At 34.2% G+C, this 27,334-nt stretch overlaps 2 protein-coding genes across 2 annotated transcripts; both read left to right on the forward strand.

Annotated features, from left to right (window-relative positions):
- The first annotated feature begins 1,664 nt into the window (after positions 1–1,664).
- Positions 1,665–17,274, forward strand: LOC123556970 (sodium/glucose cotransporter 5-like). The gene is made up of 15 exons (XM_045348102.2): positions 1,665–2,797; positions 3,471–3,542; positions 3,841–3,945; positions 4,367–4,426; positions 5,925–6,029; positions 7,202–7,307; positions 8,876–8,956; positions 9,629–9,840; positions 10,328–10,463; positions 10,964–11,071; positions 11,941–12,091; positions 13,141–13,309; positions 13,672–13,887; positions 14,457–14,604; positions 16,497–17,274. Exons 1-15 carry the CDS (start codon positions 2,717–2,719, stop codon positions 16,688–16,690), a joined length of 1,944 nt encoding a protein of 647 aa, XP_045204037.1. The 5' UTR covers positions 1,665–2,716; the 3' UTR covers positions 16,691–17,274.
- A 142-nt stretch (positions 17,275–17,416) lies between these two features.
- Positions 17,417–23,205, forward strand: LOC123556971 (heat shock 70 kDa protein 12B-like). Its single transcript, XM_045348103.2, has 4 exons — positions 17,417–17,951; positions 18,510–18,734; positions 20,923–21,070; positions 21,790–23,205. Exons 1-4 carry the CDS (start codon positions 17,646–17,648, stop codon positions 22,857–22,859), a joined length of 1,749 nt encoding a protein of 582 aa, XP_045204038.2. The 5' UTR covers positions 17,417–17,645; the 3' UTR covers positions 22,860–23,205.
- The last annotated feature ends 4,129 nt before the right edge of the window (positions 23,206–27,334 follow it).

A 27,334-nucleotide genomic window follows, 5' to 3' on the forward strand; every position in this document is an offset into this window, starting at 1 on the left:
AATATTAACTTCAGTTAAGACAGAATGCCAGTGGCAAATAAGATGTACACAACAGTGTTGATTAATCGGATAGGATATAGTGTCGGCACAGTCTTAACTGTATGCCATACAACTTCACAGAGACAAACGACCAGGTAACGGTCATCGATTTTGTACGATTGAATCGCCTCCCTTATATTAGCTTATCTGTTAATGCTTGTATGATGTACTATTTTATGTTGTTCAGGGGAAATAATAATATAGGTTAGCAAATGTGTCTTAGAGGCTATATACCAATAAAAAAATTTGTTCTTTGTTTCATATAAAATTCAGCTACAAGATATCCATACATTTGCTTCAGAAAAACGAAAAGAAAAAGGGGTGTTGAATAGTATGCAGTGAAATGCAAGTCAGCTGAAGTCAGGTACCCTCATATTGCCGCATTTCAGAAAGCGGTCCGCAGAATAAACACCCTACTTTCGTTTTCAAGTAAACAACTCGAAAACATGCGAGTATTAGCATGAAACGTGTCCTATTTTATGTAAAATTCATTCCACGAGTGAAATAATGCCCATTTGGCCCCCGATTTAAGCGCAATTGCGCGATAAATGAAAAAATTAGGATCTATTTATTAGGGGCTTCTTTCTACACCACGGAAGCACATTTTGGACCGAATTACTGCATTATAACCTAGACAGACTATACAAATATAACACTAAAGATGTTTTCTTATAACTTGAAAAATTGTATGTTTAATTTACTGCCTGTTTTCAAACGATAACTGATACAAAAGCAGTTGAGTATTTACAGAAAATTAGTAGGACATATCAAAGAGCTATAAAAATAAATGTATTTTATACTTCTTTGGACATATGTATTCATGTACAATGTTACTATGGATAGCTTAAGTTAATTTATTAAGATTAAATAATTTATGAAACAAAATCTAGAAGGTTCACCATTTTATTTATCAATAAATTTAATAATGTCTTTGATGGCAGAGTGACGGAATTTTAACCCGTGAAACCAGTGAACGATTAAACAGGGTGTGGAGAATTGAACATAGCGTCATAGCTATGGTTCCATCTACAGAACGACAATAAATTAACTCTACTTTAATACTTATTGTTTACGTGATCCCTCTCAAGCCAAGCTGCACAAATGACATATGTGAATAAGGCTACGAGAAAAGGATATATCCATTTTCGTGTTTGCCTATTTTAGGAAATATTATCATGAAGTAAATTTACAAGTTTAATTAAATGTAGTATAGAATTATCTAATTGAGCTAACTAGGGAAAATTAAGTTATATACTTCGTCTGCTCTTGAAAGGAATATTTGAGAATTATATAAATATAATAAGACTGCTTAAGCAAGTGAAGTTTTTGATTACCTCCCTTTACATGTCTGATTTTTTTTTATTAACTCATACAAACTATGTGAGAAGTACTTGCCTAACTTTAAAATTATTGACTTTATCAGTTTTGATAATAATGTTATCGTTAAAGCAATATGGGCCTTAAATTATATTTGTATCATTTTCATATACATGTTCAGTTTTTTTAGTTTTTGATGATTGATAAGATGAAAACATGTCCCTGCATTAAGATGCATAGTTTATATGTGTCCGAAATCAAACTTTGATACTTAAAGTGTAAATAAACGCATACACCACATCAGATCAAATTTAGTTTGTTATCTGACAGATAAAAGTCAACATGTATCCTCGTATAGATGTATTAATTTTAATACATTAAACAAACGGACTCGTGTAATAGTCAAATATTTGTGTATCAAATTCTTTTGTTTAAGACGCCGATTTTTTGTTATCAGAGTTAAGGAGTCATTGACTGAAAATTTGTGAATCATTTTATGATCAATAAAGGAAAAGTGATTTTTTGCCTCATATATTGAATAATTACGATTATAGAGAAGTGAATATTTTGAAGTTATGTAGAATAATCTGAGAAATCAAGTTTGATCAGATAGGTTTTGTTTGACTTCATATTTAAATGACTTTAGATTTACAACGTGAGAGAAATAAACACGATTTTAGATTTACATCCACAGTGAAAGATACGCGATTTTAGATTTACAGCTTGAGGGAAATATACACGATTTTAGATTTACATCCACAGTGAAAGATACGCGATTTTAGATTTACAGCTTGAGGGAAATATACACGATTTTAGATTTACAGTCAGAGTGAAATATACACGATTTTAGATTAACGTCCACAGTGAAAGATACGCGATTTTAGATTTACAGCTTGAGGGAAATATACACGATTTTAGATTAACGTCCACAGTGAAAGATACGCGATTTTAGATTTACAGTCAGAGTGAAATATACACGATTTTAGATTTACATCCACAGTGAAAGATACGCGATTTTAGATTTACAGCTTGAGGGAAATATACACGATTTTAGATTTACATCCACAGTGAAAGATACGCGATTTTAGATTTACAGCTTGAGGGAAATATACACGATTTTAGATTTACATCCACAGTGAAAGATACGCGATTTTAGATATACAGCTTGAGGGAAATATACACGATTTTAGATTTACAGTCAGAGTGAATACACACGATTTTAGATTTACAGCCAGTTGGAAAGATATACGATTTTAAATACATAGGTTTATAACCAAAGGGAAATATACACGATTTTAGATTTATATGTATTTAACTAGAGGGAAAGTATACGCTTTTTTTAAGAATCTCGGTGAAAAAAATGGCAACTAAACTACATGACTGGAAGGACATTTTGATCATCGGTTTATATTTTGCGTTCGTGTTGGCTGTTGGAATAGCGGTAAGTGTTTCCCTTTCTAGACGGTCGTGAAAATAGTATGTCAGTTGCTTTAATATGTAAGGTCAGTGTGTAAGTTACATATCATTCAAAAGATCTTGAATGATAATAATGGATTTTTTTTCAAAACATTTTGATTAGTTTTAATAAATCATCAAAAAAGATTTGATAGGAAACTTTCAAACTGTAAAATTCAGCCATTTTAGAACCAAAACATTCTCAATTTTTGCCTGTATTGTCTGCAGACTGTTATAAAACTTTCAGGATCTTACTTAGAATAAAAACCTTTTGACTTTACGATAAGATTTCTAAATTGTTATTTGGTCCGATCTTTTGGCAAAGTGAAAATCCATTTTTATCATAAATTTGACAATGTTCGGGATAACTTTAAAATTAGAAAAAAAAATCCAAATACCACCCAGGAGGTCTTTAGAAAGAAGTATAAATGGATCTTGAAATTAAAACAAAAATCCCTCGTACCAATTAAGCGGATTAAGCAGTAATGTTAACATGAAACTCAATTTGCCAAGAAATTTTAAAATGTAAAACTTACTTATTTTCTTATTTTCCTTTCGAATTTTGATACATGCTAACGAACCGCCTGTTAGGGTTTTATTTGCCTTTTTTGACTTTTTTGTTTATACATGTATTCTATTAAAACATAATACTGTTTCAGTCGTCATGCAGAAAAGGCAGGAATTCCGTGAAAGGGTACTTTCTGGCGGGCAGAAATATGCACTGGCTTCCGGTAAGGCGGTGGTGTGTACATAGAAGAAAAAGAAAAGATAACATGTCAATATTTGTATTCATTTTTAATCACGTTTTTTATTCAATTTATTTGTTAATTATGCAGTTTTAAAAGTATGTATGGATTCAAACTAAACGTAAAAAAGCGTGCTTTGATTTTAGATTATCTACGTAACGAACAAACTTCCTCTATTTTTCGTTCCAGTTTATTTGCTTGTTGGGTCTTTAACAGTTTCAGAGTATCTTATTTATTCCGTACAAAACACGCAAAACGTTTACAGCATTAGCAGTCGTTTCAGATCGGTTTCTCATTGTTCGCCAGTAATATTGGTAGCGAACATTTCATCGGATTGGCAGGAAGTGGAGCTAAATCAGGCATTGCAGTTGTTGCATTCGAATGGGGCGTAAGTAAAAATTGTGCATTTGGATTAGGTGAAAGTAAACATGATAATTAATCTACATGATGAATGATTTTAAGTCTACCATCCCTCTTTTAAATTAGGAAAATCCAGAGGTCTAATCCTTTAATCAAATACTTCTTTAAAAAACAACAGAAACATGTAAACATGTGCCAAAGGTCACCTGTATAAGCAGTGACCACCTGTAAAAAATGACCGCTTGGTACTAAAATCGGTTAACTTCATTTTTTAACTTCACGATGTATTTTGAACATGGCATAATGATCACATCAAATCAAAGACTGCCAAAAGGGCTGCCTTTTAGCGGGATCACAGTATAAGTACTGAGCAGTTCTTACAAACCTAAAATCAAGTTTCAGCTGCCGTAGATTTATATGAATAACATCACTTGTCTTTACTACGACAGGCTGTGCTTTTACTACTGTTGCTGGGCTGGTTGTTTCTCCCTATCTACTTGACCTCAGGGGTAAGTTCACATTTGTTTAAGATAAAATGTTCCTGAAATAACCAACTGAATTAACCTTTACCCTGCTATATTTTTAAAATGGACTGGTCTATCATTCAGTTTGAGCAATACTATTTATTATTCGAAGGGGTGTTCATTAATAATTAACTGACACAATAGCGAGCAGTGCAGATCATGATAAGCCTCTCTGTCTGCACTGGTCACTTGCTGCCAGCAGGCTAAAGGTTAATTAAACATGGAAAATGTACTTTATGCTTATCTTAACAGAATGTAAAATTTATGCCAAAACACAACTCAGTTTTACAGGGATAAGTCCTGTTAAAGCATCATTTTTATACACAAGTACAATAACTATTATACAACATACCATCATGTGGAATTGACTATTTAACATTTCTATATATATTCCTTACCAATGAATTCTTTATGTTATTTGTTAATTCAGGTTTAAACTATGCCGGGGTGTGTATTGTTGGTCAAATACAGGTATACACCACGCCGGAATGTAATTCGTTTTCAAAATTATTTTTTTATCAATGTATGTGTACACCTGCTTGTCACATACAGGTATATACACCATTCCGGAAAGTATTTTGTTGGTCAAATACAGGTATACACCATTCCAGAAAGTATTGCGTTTTTCAAATACAGGTATACACCATGCCGGAAAGTATTTGGTTTGTTCAATACAATAGGGTTATTATAACAGTAGCCCGATCTGGGATGCTGTATTCGGCTTGAGTGGATTTTGCCAGATCGGATCTCGGGACGTCCTTCCAAAATCCACGAGAGGCGAATACAAAATCCTAGACCTAGCTATTGTTGTAATGACCCTTTTGTTATATACCTCCACCTTTTTGTTTGTTTAGGCATAAAAATGTTTGTTTCAGGTATCCCGACCTATCTTTAATTTTTCGGCCCGACCCTTAATGTTTTTATAGCCTTGGAAAATATCTTTTTCAACATTTTAACAAAAAGTTGCAAAACTGCACTTTTTATGCTTTAAACATGGTCAGTGATGTTAGAATTCAACTTACTGATGCTCTAAAGGCACAACCCCATTATTCGTATTCATTTTTTGACACAAAAATAATTTCCGAAAAGTCTCACTTAATAAAAACAAAATAAAAAAAGAGAAAAATTTCCGACCTACCTACCTACCCTAATTATTTTGAGCATGTTACCGGAAACAAAGATTTTTTTAGGCCTTATTTGTAATCGAACGAAATCTTTTAAAATGTTTGTTGATGTTAAAATGAAATGAGTGATGTTTTCGTGTGCGCGATTTGTATATCTGTGTCAGCTCATACATATTCAATGAAAGTAGTCCGGTAACATACAATACGGAGGTACAATACGGGATTGTTTTCAGCCTGTTCGTATTTCCTTGTGAAATGCAAGCTGTATTTTGACAGAATTTAATTGCTGGAAAGTATTTTGTTTGTCAAATGCAGGATAACACCATACCGGAAAGTATTCTCTTGTTTGTCAAATACAGGTATACACCATGCCGGAGTATCTTGAACGAAGGTTTGGGGGCAGAAGGATCCGCCTGTATATGAGTATTATCTCCACATTGCTGTACATCCTCACCAAAATATCAGTAAGTTGTGTCTTCACAAGGTTATTTCAAGGGATCCTTTTTATCTCTAGAAGCATGCACAAGTTAAATACAATGTTTTGTCAATAAATGGTTATTACAAGGTAGGTATTGTATGTATATGTAAATGTTTAGTTCAGGTACGTTTCGTTTCTGTCAGATTATTTTAAGGTATGTATTGTTTTTATAAAAGGTTATTTCAAAGTGGGTATTATATTGTATGTTTATAGTACATAGCAGAACCATGTATTAACATAGCGAAACAATTAGGAGAGGTTATACAAGTAAATACGTCCGCGGAATATTTCACGAGGGCTTAACGCGAGTGTACTGCTTGGATATATTATAACATGGTTCTGTTATAATATAATATTTCGATTCTCATACTCTCTATGTAAACAATATGGAAGCACTAGTTTATAGCACATGTATATAAAGCGCCAAATATAGTAGGTCGACGAGACGTCAAGGAATAATCGTGTTTTAACAGTGTTAAAAAACATGGGAAGTAACGCGTCCCGCGGAATAATTTTATTAGAGTGCGTAGACGTCTAGTATAGAGAGTTATTCTACGCGACTAATAATCTGAGCAAATCTAAGCAGTGTGTGTGAATTAAAGTGCAACACCGTTCTGTTACATCATCTTCGTTCTGAAATGTCTTTTATATAAAATAGTAGATTAAATGTTATGGTACCCTGTCTCATCGCCAGTATGGTGCCAAACAATATGTCAACGGTATGTCTATAGTGCCGTGTTTTAACGAAGAATTTAATGTGCATGGATATTTCATATAAGAATAAAGGTATTTTCAAGGTAAGTAGTGCGCAAATAAGGATGCTTCAATGTAGGTATTACCCACAAAAGATTGTTTCAAAGTAGGTATTGTCCAGGAAAGGTTATTTCAAGGTAGGTTTTGTCTTAAAATGTTATCTAAAGGTTACCCATTGTTTAACCTATAGCAACCACTGTTTTAAAGGACTGCCATAATGTGTCGTTAACTTTTTTACTGAAATATCAGCAACATCTGCTTCATGTCGTCAACACAAATTGTAGCAATTGGTTAAATTAATGGTTTCATTAAATGATTAGTCTTTATACGCAGTCGTAACTTTCTAAAATATTTTTAACATTCATATTAAGAAAGAAAATGCCAAATGGAATATTTTTTCTTCAGGTCGATGTTTTTGCAGGGTCTGTATTTATACAACAAGCTCTAGGCTGGAACACATACATTTCAATCTCTGTACTGCTTGCCGTTACAGCTGCTTACACAATCATTGGTAAGTTTACCATTACAGATATACAGAGCTCTGTTCGTCTTGCCGTTACAGCTGTTTATAAAATCATCGATATTATTAGTTTACCATTACAGATATACAGAGCTCTGTTCGTCTTGCCGTTACAGCTGTTTACAAAATCATCGATATTATTAGGTTACCATTACAGATATACAGAGCTCTTTTTGTCTTGTCGTTACAGCTGTTTACACAGCAGGTAACCATTACAAATATACAGAGCTCTGTGCGTCTAGTCAAAACATTGTTTACACAATCTACATATTTACAGAGCTCTGTTCGACTTGTGGTAACAGCTGTTCAAACAATAATCGGTAAGTTTACCATTACATATATACAGAGCTTTACTCGTTTTGACGTTACAGCTGTTTATAAAATCATCATTAGGTTACCATTATAAATATACAGAGCTCTATAGGAGAGATCGTGTTTGTATACAAATCCATTGTATATTCTATTTTTAGAACTGATAAGCCAAAGACCGGGTGGGCAGACGCCGTGCGTCCATGCTTTATTGTTAACATTGATGTTTTTTCTAACGGCTTAAACTTTCATAAAACATAAAACACAAATGATATCAATAATTTTTTGATCCATGGAAAGGATATCAAACAAGCAATCTATTGATCACTTTTAATTTTTATTTCGAAATAAAATCGATTAATTATGAACGCTTATCTTACAGTGTTTTTCTAAAAGTTTGGAGCATCGCTACGCCGCTATTAAAATCATAATATGTCATTTAAAACAGTTTTTCATTTTCAAAAGTTATTTGAATATAAAAATCATTAGTATGAAAATCGTAAGCATTTCAAAACTTCTTGAATTTTTAAAATCCATACATGAACGAAAAAGTTATTAGAAATTAAAAATTCCGATCCCATACACAAACGATGTAAAAATATTTGTTTTGCCCACCACCAGATAAACAGGTGTTGATGCGTGACGTCAGGGCGATCTCTCCTATACGTCTAGTCATTACATTGTTTACTCATTCATCGCATTACAAGTACAAGGGCTTAATGTTATGTTGCTAGAACTTGTTGCCCAACCCATTTGCTTTTCTATTGTTGTAATTCTATGTATTTATATGCATGTATATATGAGCGATAAAATATGGTTAAATCAATTAAATTACAAGTAGACTTATAGGGAGTTCTGTATTTCTTTTCGTAGCAGATATTTCTAAAACATACGTAGGTTACCATTACCATTATTAAGTTCATTATTTTCTAGATTTATCCCTCAAGCAAAAAAATTGGAAAACACAAGTAACTTTAATTTGTCTCTACAAACGTTAGATTCTTTCTCTTTAAATAATATCCCAGCGTCCTCGCTTTTCTTTTCTTAGGCCTACGTTAAGCCTCCATAAAAGTATTTGTCTCAAATATGTTACGTTGAACTAAACTGACTTTATGATACATGTATTTCATCTAACCATTCTAATAAAAAAATGTGTCAAAGGCTTTGGAGCCAGAATTCAATCTGAAGAGTCGTGTTTACAGCGTCTATTACTCTGATGGCGTCATTGTTACATACGTACTTTATTTCAGGCGGTTTATCGGCTGTCATCTTCACAGATACATTACAGACAGTAATTATGCTTACAGGATCTGTAATACTGGCTGTAATGGGTAAGTAGACATTTTTTCTGCTCTAATGTCTGGTGATGCTTTTGTTCTGAAAAGTTAAGTTCGTCCTAAGAGATGCATGTGTATTGTCTTTTTATTATGCAATAGATCTAGTTGTGTACATATCGCTATATTTATCAAATATATTAAAGCTGAATTTGTACTAAAGAGCCGGAGTGCCAGGTGAGTGTTATTTACTTACTCGAAATTTCGACTTCGTATCTCAAAATTTCAAATCGCATAACTCTAATTTGACATATTAACTAAGATTTTCCATCCGCTGCATCTTTTTTTGTTTTTTGTTTGTTTGTTTTTTTTGTTTGTTTGTTTGTTTTGTTGTTTTTTTCTGTTTTTTTTTGTTTTGTTTTTTTCGATATTTCTACTTAGTTTCTCCAGAGTTCTATTTACTTAACTGGAAATTTCGACTAAGTATCTTACCTCCTTATCAGCAAAATTTGAAAGTCCGACCGTGGGTTAAATGTCAAAAATACGTTTTCTTCCAAATTATTGACTGTGACCTACGCTTCGTATATAATACTTACATGGACACAGATTGTAAAGACCCGAGCGTTGGTCAAAACACCTGGTACCAGTGCTCTGCCGTTCAAAGGGCTTAAAATAAAATGTTAGTTAGACCTTTAAACGGCTGACTGTAATATAGACGCTTTTTTTCAGCATATATAAAGGTTGGAGGCCTCTGGGCCCTAGAATACAAGTATCCGGAAGCTATACCCACGACCTATGATCCGTCGACGAATTCCACATGCGGACTTCCACGTGATGATGCATTCCATATTCTTCGTGATCCGATTCATTCCGATTTACCCTGGCCTGGTGTGGTGATACGTTCAACCTTTGTTTCTCTCTGGTACTGGTGCACTGACCAGGTAGGAATTTACCAAAACATTATTGGTCTAAGGTTTCATGTGCAATATGTGACTGTACGTCCATTTTCTATAGAAGAAATATAAAAATCCGTGTTACGCTGCTTATACGCATGCCTAAAAAATGACACATTTTATGCTCACTTCAGAACGATCTTAGAAATGTCTGAGCTAAAATCTCCATTGATCATAATGTTGATAACCTTGGTGGCCAGGGTGCTTTTGGAGACTGTACTCTACACATATATCTATATCAACCTTTGAGTCTTGACTAGTATGCACTATTAGGATCTGTAGTCAGTAATTTATTTTTGGTCATAAATTGCCGAAAGTTTTAAGAAATCTTATGTAGTATCTCTAAATATTCCGGACTCCTTCATTTGGCAAAAAGCAAGTATTGAAAAAGTAACTTTGGAGTGTCTCCGTGTTTTGTGAGAACATATTCAGCACTCTTTCAAGTTCATTATTTATAAAATTATTCTTATTACAGGTAATTGTGCAGCGTACGCTAGCTGCAAAGAACATTGCGCATGCGCGAGGTGGAACTATTGTTGCTGGGTACTTGAAAATTTTACCCCTTTTCCTTATTATCATACCAGGGATGATCAGTCGCGTTCTTTATACAGGTAAGTTTTATAACAGGTATACTCATATACAATCCAAGCATCACAGGAGACAGTATTTGAATTTCAGATCAATTTACATTTCTATACATTCTAGGGATGGGAACGAATACTGAAATCAATATTCGAATATTCGGTTTGCCATATTGGAATATATTCGAATATTTGGTTTGTTTTAATAGAAGCTTTAAATTTTTATTAAGTGATTGGCATATACACAACGTATTCATTTGTTTAAAGCGTGGATCATCGTACGTAATAAGGCCAAAAAAATGTTGTTTTTTCGGGTAACCCGATCCTACTAGCAAAACCCGCCGATTCGTTCCCATCTCTAATATATTCAGTATTTTGACGATTCAGATTAAAGGAACTATGGTCCCTTCTTACTTAACGTGTCTTTCTGTGTAAATATGCAACTATAATTTCATTTTTGGAAGATTCTTATATCAACATTTTGGAATATACCATTCTAACTAAGCTTTTGAAATGATTCTTTCGTTCAGATGAAGTCGCTTGTATAGACCCAGAGGTGTGTAAATCAGTATGTGACAATGAAAGTGGATGTTCAAATATTGCCTATCCGAAACTGGTTCTTGAACTTGCACCTGTTGGTACGTATTTAATGTACACTATATAATACGAAATTCTCTGAACAAAATATGATTATGTTAAACAATTTCCACAGAAAGCGGGCAGTTTCTGTGGAAAGGAAATTTTGACAATATTTTCAGAAAGTTTGAGGTGTATAACCGGAAGTGGAGGTATACAAACACTAGATAGACAAATGGTGAATGTTTGTGCCATAAAGGATGATTCGAATAGTTTTGTAGTCTATGGTGCACTTTGCTGTATAAAGTATTTTCTTTGATTCAATTATAATATCTTGCTCAAATCATATGGCAGGTCATGCTTGACATTGTAGTTGTATTTTAGTATGACATGATTATTACAACTCATTTGTACACGTTTGTACACCGCCACTAAAATTTGGGGTCTCGTTTCAAACTTTAACAGTGTTTGAATGAAACTATTGCTCTTGCTGCAAACATAACACTATTGTTTAATTTTTATTCAGCACTGACAGTGTTTTCAATAACAACAAGATAAAGACATTTAAAAAGGATCCACTTAATACTACAGCCCTTAGAAAATTGTTAAATTCAAATTGAATAATGAAGACTAGCTCTGTAGTACGGAAGTCGGAAGTTCGATTCCATTATTTTACATGATATACCTGGAAAAGATCTGAAGACTTGCAACGCGCACACATTAACTAATTTTAGATTTCTAAGAAAGAAAACAAGTCAAAGTTTCAAACTTGAAGGTTTTAATACTAGGTCTTTCATTATAAACGCTCTATCCTACCGGAAGCATATACATGTTGTCAGTTTTAGTACTTCAATATGTCCTGTTAATACTTGAGGGGGCATAATATAATCTTTCAGTAAACAGTCAGTATCGTCATTAAATATTGCTGTAGGTTTGAAGGGTCTAATGATGGCCGTGATGATGTCTGCTTTGATGAGTTCCCTAACTTCTATCTTCAACAGTGCTGCTACACTGTTCACCATGGATATATGGAAAAAGCTACGGAAAGATGCCTCCGATAGAGAACTTGTCATTTCTGGAAGGTATGTTTAGGCCTACTTAACAAATAATCAAGGCCTTCGAGTGGTTTATTGTCTAATTTTTCACTGTTCGGAGTTCAGATGCGCAGGAATTGAACCACGGGCGTTAGCCGAAGTGGTTTAATATCTAAGCACCTGAACGATGAAACGTGATAAATAAGACGACAAACCACAAGAAGGCCTTGATTGTTTTCATTCTTACATGTTCGTTGAAATATTTTGATAAAACATATGTTTGGACTTCATTTAATCGAGTAGTGATTAATCGGACGTCGTGTGGCAATTTGACGTCATAATTGAGGTTGTAAATTGTGTATTATGCAACGCTTCATTTTCCTGACGTCACAAATAATTACGTCATAAAGGCCTAGTGTCAAAAGGCACAGCGGCGCACTGGAAAGAAACTAACAGAAAACAGGCAAATTTGCTTAAAAATTATTGGTAACATGTTAGAATCGAAATGATATATCTCATTTTGTGATTTGCTCTTGAATTAAATTTATTGTTTGTCATATCGATGCGTATTATTATATCACTCGGGCTACGCCCTCGTGATATGATTCTCTCGAATCTAATCTCCAAACAATGGTTTTATTCAACGACAAATCACAAAATGAGATATATTATTTCTTAAATATACAGAGGTTGACTTCTTTGTTTAACTGGCAACCAAATCGAGCCATGTTAGAATAAAACATAAACTGTTTCAAGAAACAAACCCTATTTCAGCGCTTTTGAACGTTTATTTTATAGATGAAAAGAGCGCTATAAAAATCTGGTAAATAATAATAATAATAATTTCAAGAGGCTTTTCTATTCATCGTCGTTTTTTTATAAATTGCTAAATCAATAATTTGAAAGATTAGTGTCAAAATTGCAAGTAGGGAAATGTCTGATACTGCAGTAGGCCTATTCAATAATAGAGGGAATGCATACAGTCTGTTTCAAAAATTATACAACAATCTACTTTGTTAGAATAAAACCCCATAAAAACACTCCATCTTAAAACACAAATGCAGTTGCTGTATTAGATCTATTATGCAATTTTGTAGAATATTTGTTGCTGTTTTGGTTGGAGTCAGTGTTGCCTGGATACCGTTGATAAAGTCCGCTCAAGGAGGACAACTCTTCATCTACATACAGGCGGTGACAGGATATATTGCTCCACCAGTGTGTTCCGTGTTTCTTTTAGCTGTTCTTATACCGAGAGTAAATGAAGAGGTAAGCTGTTGTTTTGATTGAACTGATTGATTCTCAATTTTAATGGATATTTGATAGTTGTTGAGAAAAATACCCTCAAATCTAGTAAACGAATATCCTTATAGTGTGAGGTTCCAATAAGGTTCGAACTTGTGACTGCCATGTTGAGCAGCCTACACCTTAAGTACAACACTATCGGATTTTCTATATCAGTTGATCAATAGATTTTACCACAAAAGCTTTAGTCAGCTAAAACTAAATGAATTTCTTTATTTTTTTATTTTTTTTTTTTTTAGTTTTGTTAGGCATAAAAAGACATTTAGTTCAATTAGGACGATTCTCGGCAAAAACCACAATTTATCGTTGTTTTCATCTACATACAGGGAGCGTTTTGGGGAATACTGATTGGTCAGTTGGCAGGTATAGTTCGACTGGTCCTCGACTTCATCTACCCAGCCCCAGGTTGTGGAGAAGTAGACAAACGTCCGGTTATTGTTTCTGCTGTAAACTTCACCTACTTTTCCGCTATGATGTTATTACTGTCTGCATTCATCACCATTGTTCTAAGCTTCTGTACTTTAAAACCAGATTATGATGAGGTAAAACATGATACTCTGACCTCTACTGTACTCATCTCTTCAATTTGTTTTACTAATTTCATTAAGCTTGTGAACCTGTAACGACCGTCGGTGATTTACGCTCGGTAACGTTTTCTTCGTATGTTTGTTCGGCACTCTCCGGTTGTCACGGAAACCATTGCTCGTCTGAGATAAATTTACGGTCGAAGAATGCCGTAATAGCAGACGACAATACGAAATCATACGGAAATTGCCGATATTGTTACTGTGGATCCATTACGTTAAATATAAGTTGATTTTAAAGAGAATTGTCCGGGACTTTTGTTGTCTTTTGTAGTGTCGAGTATAGTTTTGATAAAGATTTTCACAATATTTAATCAAATTTTAGAATAGTTCTTGTGCCATTGGTACATTTATATGCAATTACTCTTCTTGACCGCTAAATACAAATGTACCCGACCAGTTTCAGAATGATCTACCGAAGCGCCCATGCGATGTCCGTTTCAGGAATATTTTGTGTTTAACAACTTACAAAATATTAGGCACATGAAGCAGAGTAGTGGCGCTAGATGCTTCTTTATTTTTTCTAGATTCAGGGTTTGACAGTCTGGAGTGTCCATAGATTCGGTGTGGAGAGAAATCGTATGACAAAGAAAACAAGAACGATATTGCGAAGTGACCTTGAAAATAGCGTGGTCGCCAATGGCAGCAATGTGTACAGAATAAGTGACGACTTTGGTACGAACTAACATTCAAATGTCAATTTCCGGACTATAACAATGAATATCCCTAAAAAACGCAAATGAAAAATTATCATAGATACATAGTACTGTCCAAAGGGATTCTTCTCACTCTTTTAGATAGACTAGCTCCTAGACTATGATATATCTTTTTACATTTTTATGATTGAATGTAGTGAACTGAGCCAGTCTATATCATATGTCCAATATCATATAATTTCAACATCAGTCCTATGTGAAAATCTCTAAAATAGACTGGCTTTTGTCTCTATGAAATTGAATTCGTCAAAAAAGGAAAAAAAATATAGAAATACAGTTATTATCAGTCTAGTGGCTAGTCTATCTTTTAGACAGCGTTTCGGCATGAAGGCCTTTTTCACAATTATAAGTTCAGATATATCCTTATACACCTGTTTAGTTGAAATTTTATGTTCTTAATACACAACTCGTATCTGAGGCAGTAGTTTCCGAATCAAGGCTTTATTTGGCATATTATATGAATATTGCATTCCTGAGAGGGTGCCGAGGTCTATATTCTTACTTCGAGGGGTGAACATTTTTTCATATCACCCTCTCATGAATGCAATATTTATTTTATAAAACCGAAAATATATATTACTGGAAAATCAACATAATGATTAAAAAGTAATTACTAACCAAATAATGAAGATAGAACTAAGGAGTCTTTACTTGTTAGCACTCAGACATTGTGGCGAAATTGCTGTGTAATAAGACTTTTTTGATCGTTTACATACCGCTGACCCCTATATTTATGCACATATTTCAACATTGCGTCAATGCAGTAACATTCGAAAAACGACGATAACTTTCTTATTTTTAAAAGAAAGATATAAGTGTGAGCACTCATTTTCTTAGTTAGATCATTTCCAATCTGATGGTGATAGTTTCGATTCAAAACCTGATAAAAAGTTGTTTTCGAAGCTTTTGGCACGTAGAACAAATCATTAAAAAAAGAAAAATCGGCTGGATTCACACATGCGTGAACACCAGAAAATGTAATTTAATCCTAGAGTATATATAAGCACCTCGTCTGAAAATTTATCGTCTCAGTCTTTTAATCAATGCGAAAGTATCAATCTCTCAACGGGTGATATGAAAAGATAGTATCACATGCGCAGAAAAACAAAATAGCGCTGTTGCGCATATGATATGAAATTATGGATCATATCAAACGCGCAGATATTGAAAATAACGACTTTGCACATGAGATTTAAATCACCGGGGAATATGATATATTATTCAATTTCAACAAATGGGAAATTTGCATTTGACATTTATGTGAGGTATGATAATATGATTTATTATACCTCACTTTTGTCTACAATGGTAAAATCCCATTACCCGAAAAGGAGATATTTTGACTATCAGAAACATTTTCAGTCTTTTTGACACGTGACCAAGCGAAAGTGACTGTCAGGTCATGTGACCGCGCTGATATTTTGAATGTCATATAAGGGCAAATAACTGCTTCAGGTTTTTAGCCATATGATTGCGTCCCTTGTACAGTGTCATATTGTAATGACGTCGCTATTCAGTGTGTACACAACTGATTACCGCGCTAAAGATGAAACTGTTGAATTAAATGAACCAGAAACATTTTTAAAACTTTTTTATGTGTTTAGTTTTGTTCGGTATAATAAAATAAATACAAATATGGCAGCGTGTGTGACATTGATATTGTCAACCCTCGGAACAGAATGTCACCACTCGGCTATCGCCTCGGGTGACATTCTGCCCTCGGGTTGACAATATCAATGTCACAAACGCTGCCATATGGTATTTATATAATATTAACTTATGAGCAATACAAATATCGGTTAACTCACTTTTAGTACTTTGAATTTGAACTATGTAATTATTTATTTTTAGATACTCATAGAATGTCGGCGACTTCAAAGAAAATTCACCGAACTCAAATCGAGGAGCAGATTTCACACGAAGAAGAAATGACGAAGAGATATCAAGAAACTATGAAAATATCGAGTGGAGTTTCTCTGTTTTTAAACTTCAATGCAATATTACTTATGTGTGTTTTCATATTATGCTATGCAATATTTGCATAATCACGTGACTTAAGTACAAGAGTTTTAAACACAGACACTAAGTCAGGGAAAGACTTTGACATGATACCGAAACGATCCCTCATCTTGTTTCAAATAAGAATACATGTTCGAAACAAACAATGACGTCCTAAACATGATCAATATTAGTTATGAAAAGTAGCCTGTATTATGAAAAAAAGTATCAAAAAGTAAGACGGGGTTGGTTGTTTGTAATCCGCTGATAGCTGGCTCCATTTACGAAAGAACAGATTACTAATTTAAAAGTGAATACCAACAACCGCGCATTAATACTTCAAAATTTACTTATTTCCAAAAGGGTTATATTTGGTTTTTTTTTTTATATTTTCTTGGTACTGACTCAAGTATGCTGGATGTCTAGTACATGAATAAAAAACCATTGGGTATCACAGCACGTGGTCTGGGTTTAGAAAAAAAGAAAAAATATTTCTAATTGTCCTTTTACCGACTGTTACGTTGACCAGTGAATGCGTTTTAGATTATTTTCTACTTTAGCAAATATGTATTATATATAAATTCACTGTTTGGGATATATCATTTCTTAAATAAAATACATATTGATGTAATTGGTTTTCTCTTTCATTTCTGATTTTTGATAGCTATAAAGGAAGTGCCCATCATTAATGTGCAGCAAAATAACTATTAAATATATAACCAGATCATAGAATAATTGTAATTAGACAAAGTAACATTTAACAAAAGACGTTTATAAATAATCTAACAAAACTACCATTGTCTGTCTTGTTGAATGCACGCGATCTCGCACAATACAATCTACCGTACGGCTACATCATAAAATAGGTATTGTATTATATTTAACCTTTTGACGATACGTATTGGATAGGTTTAAACAAAAAGTTAAAAATTATAAATCAGTCTTTTTGTCAAGTTTAGAGAGGCCTACTGATTTTTAAATGTGAAAATAAGTGGTAAAGAAATGTCGGAAGATGTGTTGTTAGTAGGTGCTGTAGACTTTGGAACTACCTATTCCGGATGGGCGTTTTCCTATTCCACAGACTTCGAAAAGGATCCAACCAACTCATTTGTTAAACACTGGCAGTGTGGACAGCATATATCCGAAAAAGCGCCCACTTGTGTGCTGGTGAACCCGGACGGAACTACAGTAGCAGCGTTTGGTTATGAGGCGGAAAATAAATATGTGGAACTGGTTACAAAAGGAAAGCATGAAGAATATTATTTTTTCAAACGATTTAAAATGGCGCTGAATAAAAAGTTAGGAGATGTAAGTTTTCGATTATTCTACTATTTACTTAAGAGACATGGACAGAAATTTCGCTTGAGCATGCATGAAGTATATTGTGGTAACTTTCAATTTGCAGATAGTCCTAAATCTATACTATGTGTGTACATAAAGGTTACCGCGTGCAAACGATAAGTCTGATACGTTATCAAAAGTATTTCAGTTATACAACAACGAACTGTTTCATGGATCCCATACAAGTATTGACTGGTTCTCTGAAAGTAACTGGTATTTCTATGTTAAATGTCTCTAACGAGATGTAATATAAGACACATATTATGTTTAACGCAAATAAATGAAGTAAAATGTAATGAAAGTTTATATCACTCTTTTTTTCCCTCAACATCTCATGTAAGTACATTTTTTGTTTTTGTTGTTTTTTCAAAGTAAATAAACTTGGTGAATCTAATATATCTATTTTCATGTAACCTCTTATACAAGGGTGAATATTATAACGTTTAAAGAGTAGGGAAAGATAATGACATTAAATACACCACAAAATTACAAAAGAAAGCTTGCATTTTTTGTCATTTTTTTCAGAAACTTGACCGAGACCTTATGCTAGATGATATAAGGCAGCGACAGTTACCAGCTTTGGATGTCTTTGCGATGTCAATTAAATATCTACTGGATGACATGTTGGCTGTTGTAAACCAGAGGGCGCCAGGTAGATCAGTAACTTTGGACAACATTCTTTTAATTTTGACCGTTCCCGCTCTCTGGACTGATGCCGCGAAAAACTTTATGAGAGAGGCCGCGATCAAGGTAATTCTAACGAGTAGCAAAAAGGATGTTGTAACTGATGTAGTTCTTGCTCATGTTACCTGCTGTTATTTTTTGTAGATTTGGTTGAAGCCTTCTTATTTCATGGATAGATGAAAAAGTTGTAACGGTTTACCCCCACATTTTGAGCAAAAATGCAAACAAACAAAAATATAGAAAGAAATTGTAAACACGTATATTGCTCTCAATTTTCTGATTTATACATTGAATTCCGGAAATGGACTGCATAAAGAGGCCACACTTTCGGACAGTCCAACACCTTTAAAAACTCACCATTTTCAAAGAACTGTTAGATATCTTCGTTTGTTTTGATGCATTTGCAATAGAGTCTCAATACAACTTGTTAGAACGTAGTTTTCAGCAATTGTTTATTTTCATTTCTTTACAATGTCATTTTTTAAAGGGGGACAACATTTTCGAATATCTTAAGTATCCATGCATGTAGATAGTAAGATTGTTTGAAAAGATGTTGTTCGTTTATCAAATAATTCTGTGTTTAGATGATTTACTCCTAAACCTCCTAGCACCAGATGATTGTTACCTGGGTGTTTCACCAGCCTTAAAATCGGATTGCGGAAAGTTAAATTCCGTTTCGAACCCAGAGTATCCTGGCCAGGACTCAGTTTAACAAAACAGTGTTCCCACATTATAAAATGATTCCATGAAAAAAACTGCCCTCGGCGTAGTTGATAAAAATGTCGTTCATACTGTTTTGACTTACACATATTTTGAAACTGAAATCATGGTTTTAATAAGTGTTCATAATCATTGTTTTTCTTTTCCTCTGGTCCATTTTTCATTCGTTAAAACTTGACAGTCACACGATGTGTGACACAACAGAAATCATTTATGAACCGTTAGCATGATTCTTGCTGTAAAATTATATTTGTTCCGGTTTAAGCAAAATATTCAAAGCCTATTTTGGGCTCAAACCATTATACTGTGCATATAAGAAAAAATCTATACAAACTTAAGATTTTTTCACACGGTTAGGTATATCAGGGGAGGTAATTTCTATCTAAGATGTCTGATCTGTATGAAAACTAAAGGACTATAATACTAGTATCACGAATTGTGAGATTTTATTCGTTATATTTACCACCCACAATGCGCTTATATAGATTATGAAATAACTCATTATTCAGAAATCAATACATGTATTTTCCATGATGACGCCATGAGCCTGAAGGCATTTTTAATCTGTATAAAATGATTTTGCGACATATTGTGAATATGGAAAAAAACAGTGTTGTTCGATGCTGAAAATAGGCGAAAAGATGACAGTAATATGAGAATGAAACAAATGAATCACATCAGGAATTTGGTTTTCAAAACATTCTTCAGTAAAACATAAATGACAAGGTATATCATTTAATTACGTTTTAAGTAATTTTAAGATAAAGAACCAGAGAAGCACCTGAAAGTTTCAGGAATTGAGCGTCCTCTGCATCTTGCACTGGCCTCCTACTAAAAGGACATAGTCTTATAGAAGAGTAGCCCATATGGGGTACCGGTAGCGACTATTTATAAGTCTTAGTACAAACAAACATATGGTCTTCATTTACAGCACTGCAAGAACTTTGCTATTTATATCTCAGTCATGTTATCATTTTTAATGTTAAAGAAATTTGTTTTTTTTGTTGTTTTTTTTTTGTTTTTGTTTTTTTTTTTTTTGTTCAACACCGTTTATTATCTTTCACAATATTTCAGTTTTGTATAGCGATCAGGTAACCTATCTATTGTTCCTAGATCCAGTATTGATTTGTTCTCTGTAAATGACTGACAACTTTCGCATACACCATGGTTTCGGTTCAATGGCCTCATCATCGGGGGTTTCTGATTAATGCTTACAGGGCTGAACGGATATAGGCGCACCGTATATAATTGAAACTGCCTTACCGGTCACTTGCATTTAACAACCACTTGCCCTAAGCAGCTAGTCAGTTAACTTCCCAAATTAACTTTTTGTTCTAATTTCAACTTGTCTTATACAGCCACCTGCATTAAGCAGTCAGAATGTGTCGCTCACTTGGATGACTGTTAATACAAAGTTAACTGTAAAACAACTTATCTTCTGAAACATTAGAAATGAAAATGTATACTGAAAGTTCAAGCATGGATGGATATATTTAAATCAAACTATACTGATATGTAATTTGGATGGTTCCAGGCCGGGTGCGTCTCGAAGAAAGTAATACTGGCACTGGAGCCTGAGGTAGCATCAATTTACTCTCAGTTTCTACATGGGGACCAAACGATTGATGGACGCTTCATACAGTTTCCCGTTGGAATAAGATACCTTTGTTTAGATGCCGGAGGTAAATACATATTTATTCAAGTTGAATCTCAAACTTTGCCAGATTACCTTCAATTCATTGAACTAAACTATGGATATTGCCAAATTACTTTCAAACCATGGAACTAAACTATAAATATCGACAGGTTACTTTCAGATCATTGAACTAAACTACAAATTTTGCCAGAATAAAATTTACACCATTGAAAGAGACAATAAGTTTATTAGAAATGTCCAAAAATGACTTTTGCACACACAATTTCTTCAGATTCAAATCTGTACTAATTAATTATGGTGTTTTCCATCTGTACTAATTAATTATGGTGTTTTCCGTTCATTTTATATATCAAAGAATTTGAACCGATTAGGAATGTTATACTAGTAGATTATTGCAGTTTTACGGGTATTGTTGAAACAGCATTGCAGCGTGTTTCCTGTTGCAACATTACTGGTGGCTTAGATAAGGTTTCCGATCCGTACTGACAACCGACAAACTACGTATTCTACCTATGCAACTTTGGCATTCTCCGAGTTTCTATAAAGCTTTTTTACGTCCAAAGAATTCCGAATTGCCAAACAAGAACACGTAATTAGACGGAAATAGTCGAGTGTCATTACGGGTCCGCTACTTTAAGATAGATGACACTGTATTTATAAATAAAAAGCTTTACACCCATTGCTTTTAATCACTTTAGGAGTGTTTGTTCGCTAGTTTCTGCATTTTGTATGAAATTGTTTCAGGTGGAACAGTTGATCTAGCGATACACGAAGTAGAGGAAGATTTTCAAGTAAAGGAGGTTTCTGATGCACTTGGAGGGGATTGGGGAGGTACCATGGTTGACGATGCATTTGAACTCTTTATCACAGAAATATTCGGAGAGGAAATCTATAACACATTCAAGGAAGAGCACCCTGGAGACTTCATAGAACTAATGCGCAATTTTGAGAATAAGAAAGCAATAGATCATCCTGGAAAAGTATTCCAGGTAGACATTAAATTGCCAAGTTCTGTTATAAATCTATTAAATGAAAAGCTGCATACGACATTAATACAGCAAATAAAAACATCGAAGTTCTCAAAAAGTGTAACTGTTGTTAAAAATAAACTAATGCTGACTTCAGAATTATTTGAATCATTTTATGAAGAACCAATCAAACAGAGTATAGCACTAATTGAACGCACTCTTAAAGATAAAAATGTTGGGAAGTTGAAAGCGATTTTAATGGTAGGCGGGTTTTCTCAGTCGAAAATATTTCAGAATGCTGTTATGTCTGCATTTCCAAAACTGCGCGTGGTCGTTCCTAAAGAGTCGTCTGCGTCGATCGTCAAAGGCGCCGTAGCGTACGGTCACCATCCAATGTCGATTACGGAACGTATCTTGAAATACACTTATGGTGTAGAAGTTATGAAGAAGTTTAAACCCGGTGTGCACCCGCAAAGCAAAATGGTTGAAACGGATTCTGGGAAATACTGTAGAAATCTATTTTCTAAACATGTTGAAAAGGGTCAGATAGTGCAAGTTGGTGAGGCACAAATTGATCAAAGATATACACCGTCTGACAGTCAAAAAACGTCTGCGCAGTTTAAATTATTTGCATCGTCTGCAAAGAATCCAAAATATACAGACGACATGTGCACTTGCATAGGTCAGGTGAACATTGACCTAGACGACCATGATGGAGATTTGACTAGAGGATTATGGGTATCGTTTACATTCAGTGGACCGGAAATCATCGTAGACGTCTTCGATGAGAAAACAGGGAAAATAAGACAAGCTAAAACAGATTTCTTAGGTGCTTCATTAATCTGAGACGGATTGATAGAAACTGACAAAAAAGATAATATGTGGTGGCGTTTAGTTTCTAATAAGTGTACGTGTAAGAGTACGTGTTTAAGTAAAACAGAGATACAATATAATTTAAAACGCAGAGATTTTATGTCTCACCACTTGTCAGTGTGCAAAATGAAAAAATGCAAGGTTTTCAGAGGGTTTTTTCTAAGTTTAAAGGCTCATAATGCCTTTGTTCAAAATGTGGTTGCCACATTTTTGTAATGAACACAAAACATATTAATTTCTTGTTAAATCCTATTTCTGATAACTGTTTTCTCTGATATTTGTCAAAGAGTTGAGTATTGATGATTATAGTGAACACTTTTATTGAGTCTATTATTTCTGACATTCTCCCTTTATGACTCTAACTGTAAAAGGTAATGTGCAGTATTAAAAGTAGCGTTTATCCAACCATGAAATAATGTATAACATCTGTTTCGATAACCGTTTCGCTCTTTTTAACATAAAATTTAAAGACATAAGGAACTGTAAATAACTTCTGTAACAATGTTTTGAATTTTGACACGGCAAGTGTTTGATGAAACGCATCAATACATCGTATAAACTAAAAAATAAAAGAAAAATTCAATTACAGAAGAAACGGAATAATATTAATTTCACTGAATGAATAGAAATAAATGATAAATTTTGAAAACGAAGATTTACACAGATTTATTACCTCATCAAAAATCAAGCCTAAGTGGGATACGCCAAAAGATTCTCCTCTATTTCAATTATCTAGAATGTGTTTTTATTAGTTTGTAACATAGCAGTACGTATAATAAGTATGGAAGCTCACCTTAGCGTTACTAACGCAATAGAATGTTAGTGTGAAATAGAAAGAAGTTGTCTTTCCTTTCATTTTTAGGATTTTTTAATTTCATATTTTTTACTACAATATATAACTATTGTAAAATGTTTTTATTGCTAGCATTAATACGTGACAAAAGTTATCTAATTAGCCCACCATCATCAGATGGTGGGCTATTCAAATCACTCTGCGTCCGTGGTCCGTCGTCCTTCCGTCCGTCCTTCCGTCCGTTAACAATTTCTCGTTATCGCATCTCCTCAGAAACTACCAGGGGGATTTAAACCAAACTTTGTCAGAATGATGTATTGGTACACTAGTTGTGTCCCCCTGAAAATCAGACTGGTTCAACAATTTTTAGTGAGTTATGGCCCTTTGTTTATTTCTATAATTTACATAGATTTATACAGGGAAAAACTTTGAAAATCGTCTTGTCCAAAGCCACAAAGCCTAGGGCTTGATATTTGGTATGAAGCATCAATTAGTGGTCCTCTACCAAGATGATTCAAATTATTTCCCTGGGGTTTAATATGGCCCCGCCCGGGGGGTCACATGGTTTATATAGACTTATATAGGGAAAAACTTTGAATAACCTCTTGTCCAAACCACAAAGCCTAGGGCTTTGGCATTTGTAATGTAGCATCTAGTGGTTCTCTACCAAGTTTGTTCAATTTATCCCCCTAGGGTCAAATATGGCCCCGCCCTGGGGTCATATGGTTCATATAGACTTATATAGGGAAAAGCTTTTAAAATCTTCTTGTCAATAACCTACAACATTCAAATTTGGACAACATGTATGGTTTTGAGCGGAAAGATGAACCTTGACATGAGTTGACCTTGATTTTGACCTGGTGACCTACTTTCACATTTCTGTAGCTACAGCCTTCAAATTTGGACCACATGCATAGTTTTGTGCACTGAAAAAAACTTTGACCTGGACATTGACCTAGTGACCTACTTTCACATTTTTTAAGGTACAGGCTTCAAATTTGGACCACATGCATAGTTTCGTGTTCCTAAATGAAATTTGACCTTGATTTTGACCTAGTGACCTACTTTCACATTTCTCAAGCTACAGCCTTCAAATTTGGACCACATGCATAGTTTTGTGTACCGAAACAAACTTTGACCTTTACATTGAACTAGTGACCTACTTTCACGTTTTGCCCGCCCGCTTAGCTCAGTAGGTAAGAGCGTTGGTCTCCGGATCACGGGGTCGCGAGTTCGATCCTCGGGCGGGGCGTATGTTCTCCGTGACTATTTGATAAACGACATTGTGTCAGAAATCATTAGTCCTCCACCTCTGATTCATGTGGGGAAGTTGGCAGTTACTTGCGGAGAACAGGTTTGTACTGGTACAGAATCCAGGAACACTGGTTAGGTTAACTGCCCGCCGTTACATGACTGAAATACTGTTGAAAAACCGCGTTTAACCCAAAACAAACAAACAAAACTTTCACGTTTTTGAAGGTACAGGCTTCAAATTTGGACCACATGCATAGTTCTGTGCTCGGAAATAAAATTTGACCTTGATTTTGACCTAGTGACCTACTTTCACATTTCTCGAGCTACAGCCTTCAAATTTGGACCACTTGCATAGTTTTGTGTACCGAAATGAACTTTGACCTTAAGATTGACCTAGTGACCTACTTTCATATTTCTGTAGCTACAGGCTTTAAATTTAGATAACATGCATAGGATTGTGTACCGAAACAAACTTTGACCTTGACATTGACCTAGTGACCTACTTTCACATTTTTTAAGGTACAGGCTTTAAATTTGGACCACATGCATAGATTTGTGTTCTGAAGTGTAATTTGACCTTGATTTTGACCTAGTGATCTACTTTCACATTTCTTAAGCTACAGCCTTCAAATTTGGACCACTTGAATAGTTTTGTGTACCGAAATAAACTTTGACCTTAAGATTGACCTAGTGACCTACTTTCAATTTCTCAAACTACAGCCTTCAAACTTGGTGCACATGCATAGTTTTGTGTACAAAGAACTTTGTCCTTGAAATTGATCTAGTGACCTACTTTCACGTTTCTCAAGCTACACCTTTCGAATTTGGACTACATGCACAGTACGGAAATGAAATTTGACCTTGAGCTAGTCAATAAGTCTTGAAATTTAGAACACTCAAAAATGGCACATAGGTGGGCGCCAAGATCACTCTGTGATCTCTTATTTTCTTTGTGATATCTATACTATACATCTATATCATTTTCAATAAGTAGTAGGAACATTTTATTAAATACATGTTTTTCTTGCAAAATTAGGAAAAAATTCTCGAACACAAATCTCTCACGGTATTTGCGAATCACGAAGTAAATGCCTGTTCCTTTCAGTATGACTTGAGTTACCTTCTCTTAGGTTTCGAAACGGAGTCACGTAATTTTAACTAGCTAAAAACGTCAGTTCACAAGATAATTATGTTATCTATATATACAGCTGATTTACAGGGTGAAGCGGACAATTTTTTATAAGGCTGTGAACTTACAGACAATACTGAGTTGGACGTAATAGCAGTTAGTGATATCACGAGTTGGATCATTGTCAATAGATCCCCGCACGTCATGAATTATCACAATTTCATTACTTTTTGTAAAACATAAAAGCCATAAATATGTAATAGATAGCATATTACGTTTCAGTAGAGTAGCTAATCGAAATTCTGGCAAAACAATTCTGGCTGGTAATACACCTAAGTAACGAACACAACGAATAGTTATATAGATCTAAATTGGCAGTTTCACTTAATTTGTACGTTTTACATACTACATCATAGTATGATTATCACATGTTTGTGCGAGTCCCGTGTTTTATTCAAATAACTGCAAAAACTGGTAAAAGTAAATAACAGGTGCCAACAACATTATTATAGTCCTGTGATGCATCCAATATATTTTGTTCAAACAGTTTCTCGCACCCTGTCATATTTCTTTTATTTGCCCCTGTCACAAAACGTAAACTATATAGCTTGACATTAATATGTGTGACTCGATTAACATGAGGGGTACTAATTATACAGTGCTTATAAGGATATAAAAGTTAAACATTTCCACAATAGTTTGATTTCAGGAAATAATGAGGGACAACAATAATGTATCCTTAACAGAAAAATCGCAAAAAGGTACGTCTCTATTAAACTATTAAATATTTCTTGTCTTAAATTGGTGTTGAGATCATCTTTGAACATACAATGCCTCCGAGACAACATTTACACATTAATATGTTTCATTTACTTGCAAATTAAGATTTGTATCTGTTACAAAATAGAAACAATAGGCTTTGGTTCAAGGTCTATTTGATATTTGCAGTAAAAAAAAAACGCAGTGAAACATCGCAGGAAACACCTTTCATGCTTGATTTTTTTTAATCGAACCAATTGATTAAAATGACGAACCAGCAGAGTTTACAAATTTAATAGATTTTCATAATCGTTTCGATTCATGACTGCGTTATTATTTAACCATATCATATTTATCTAACGCAGCAACAATGATAAGCTACAGAAATAAAATTGTGGAAAAAAAATCAACTGAAAAATCCGACAAGGCGCATCAAAACGCATAAATATAAAATCCCCATTTGATGCTTGCGTATCGCAGCATCTGTTCCCTTTTCGCTCAAAGTCACGGACA

Source organism: Mercenaria mercenaria, chromosome 5, assembly GCF_021730395.1.
Source record: "Mercenaria mercenaria strain notata chromosome 5, MADL_Memer_1, whole genome shotgun sequence".
Taxonomy (NCBI): Eukaryota; Metazoa; Mollusca; class Bivalvia; order Venerida; family Veneridae; genus Mercenaria; species Mercenaria mercenaria.

Excerpts from the sequence above, each read along its gene's own strand:
- LOC123556970 (XM_045348102.2), top strand. The coding sequence starts at position 2,717 with ATGGCAACTAAACTACATGACTGGAAGGACATTTTGATCATCGGTTTA. Across the intron at positions 3,946-4,366 it reads TTGTTGCATTCGAATGGGGC|GCTGTGCTTTTACTACTGTT; the intron begins GTAAGTAAAAAT and ends TTACTACGACAG. Across the intron at positions 12,092-13,140 it reads GAACTTGTCATTTCTGGAAG|AATATTTGTTGCTGTTTTGG; the intron begins GTATGTTTAGGC and ends GCAATTTTGTAG.
- LOC123556971 (XM_045348103.2), top strand. The coding sequence starts at position 17,646 with ATGTCGGAAGATGTGTTGTTAGTAGGTGCTGTAGACTTTGGAACTACC. Across the intron at positions 18,735-20,922 it reads TGAGAGAGGCCGCGATCAAG|GCCGGGTGCGTCTCGAAGAA; the intron begins GTAATTCTAACG and ends GGATGGTTCCAG. Across the intron at positions 21,071-21,789 it reads CCTTTGTTTAGATGCCGGAG|GTGGAACAGTTGATCTAGCG; the intron begins GTAAATACATAT and ends AAATTGTTTCAG.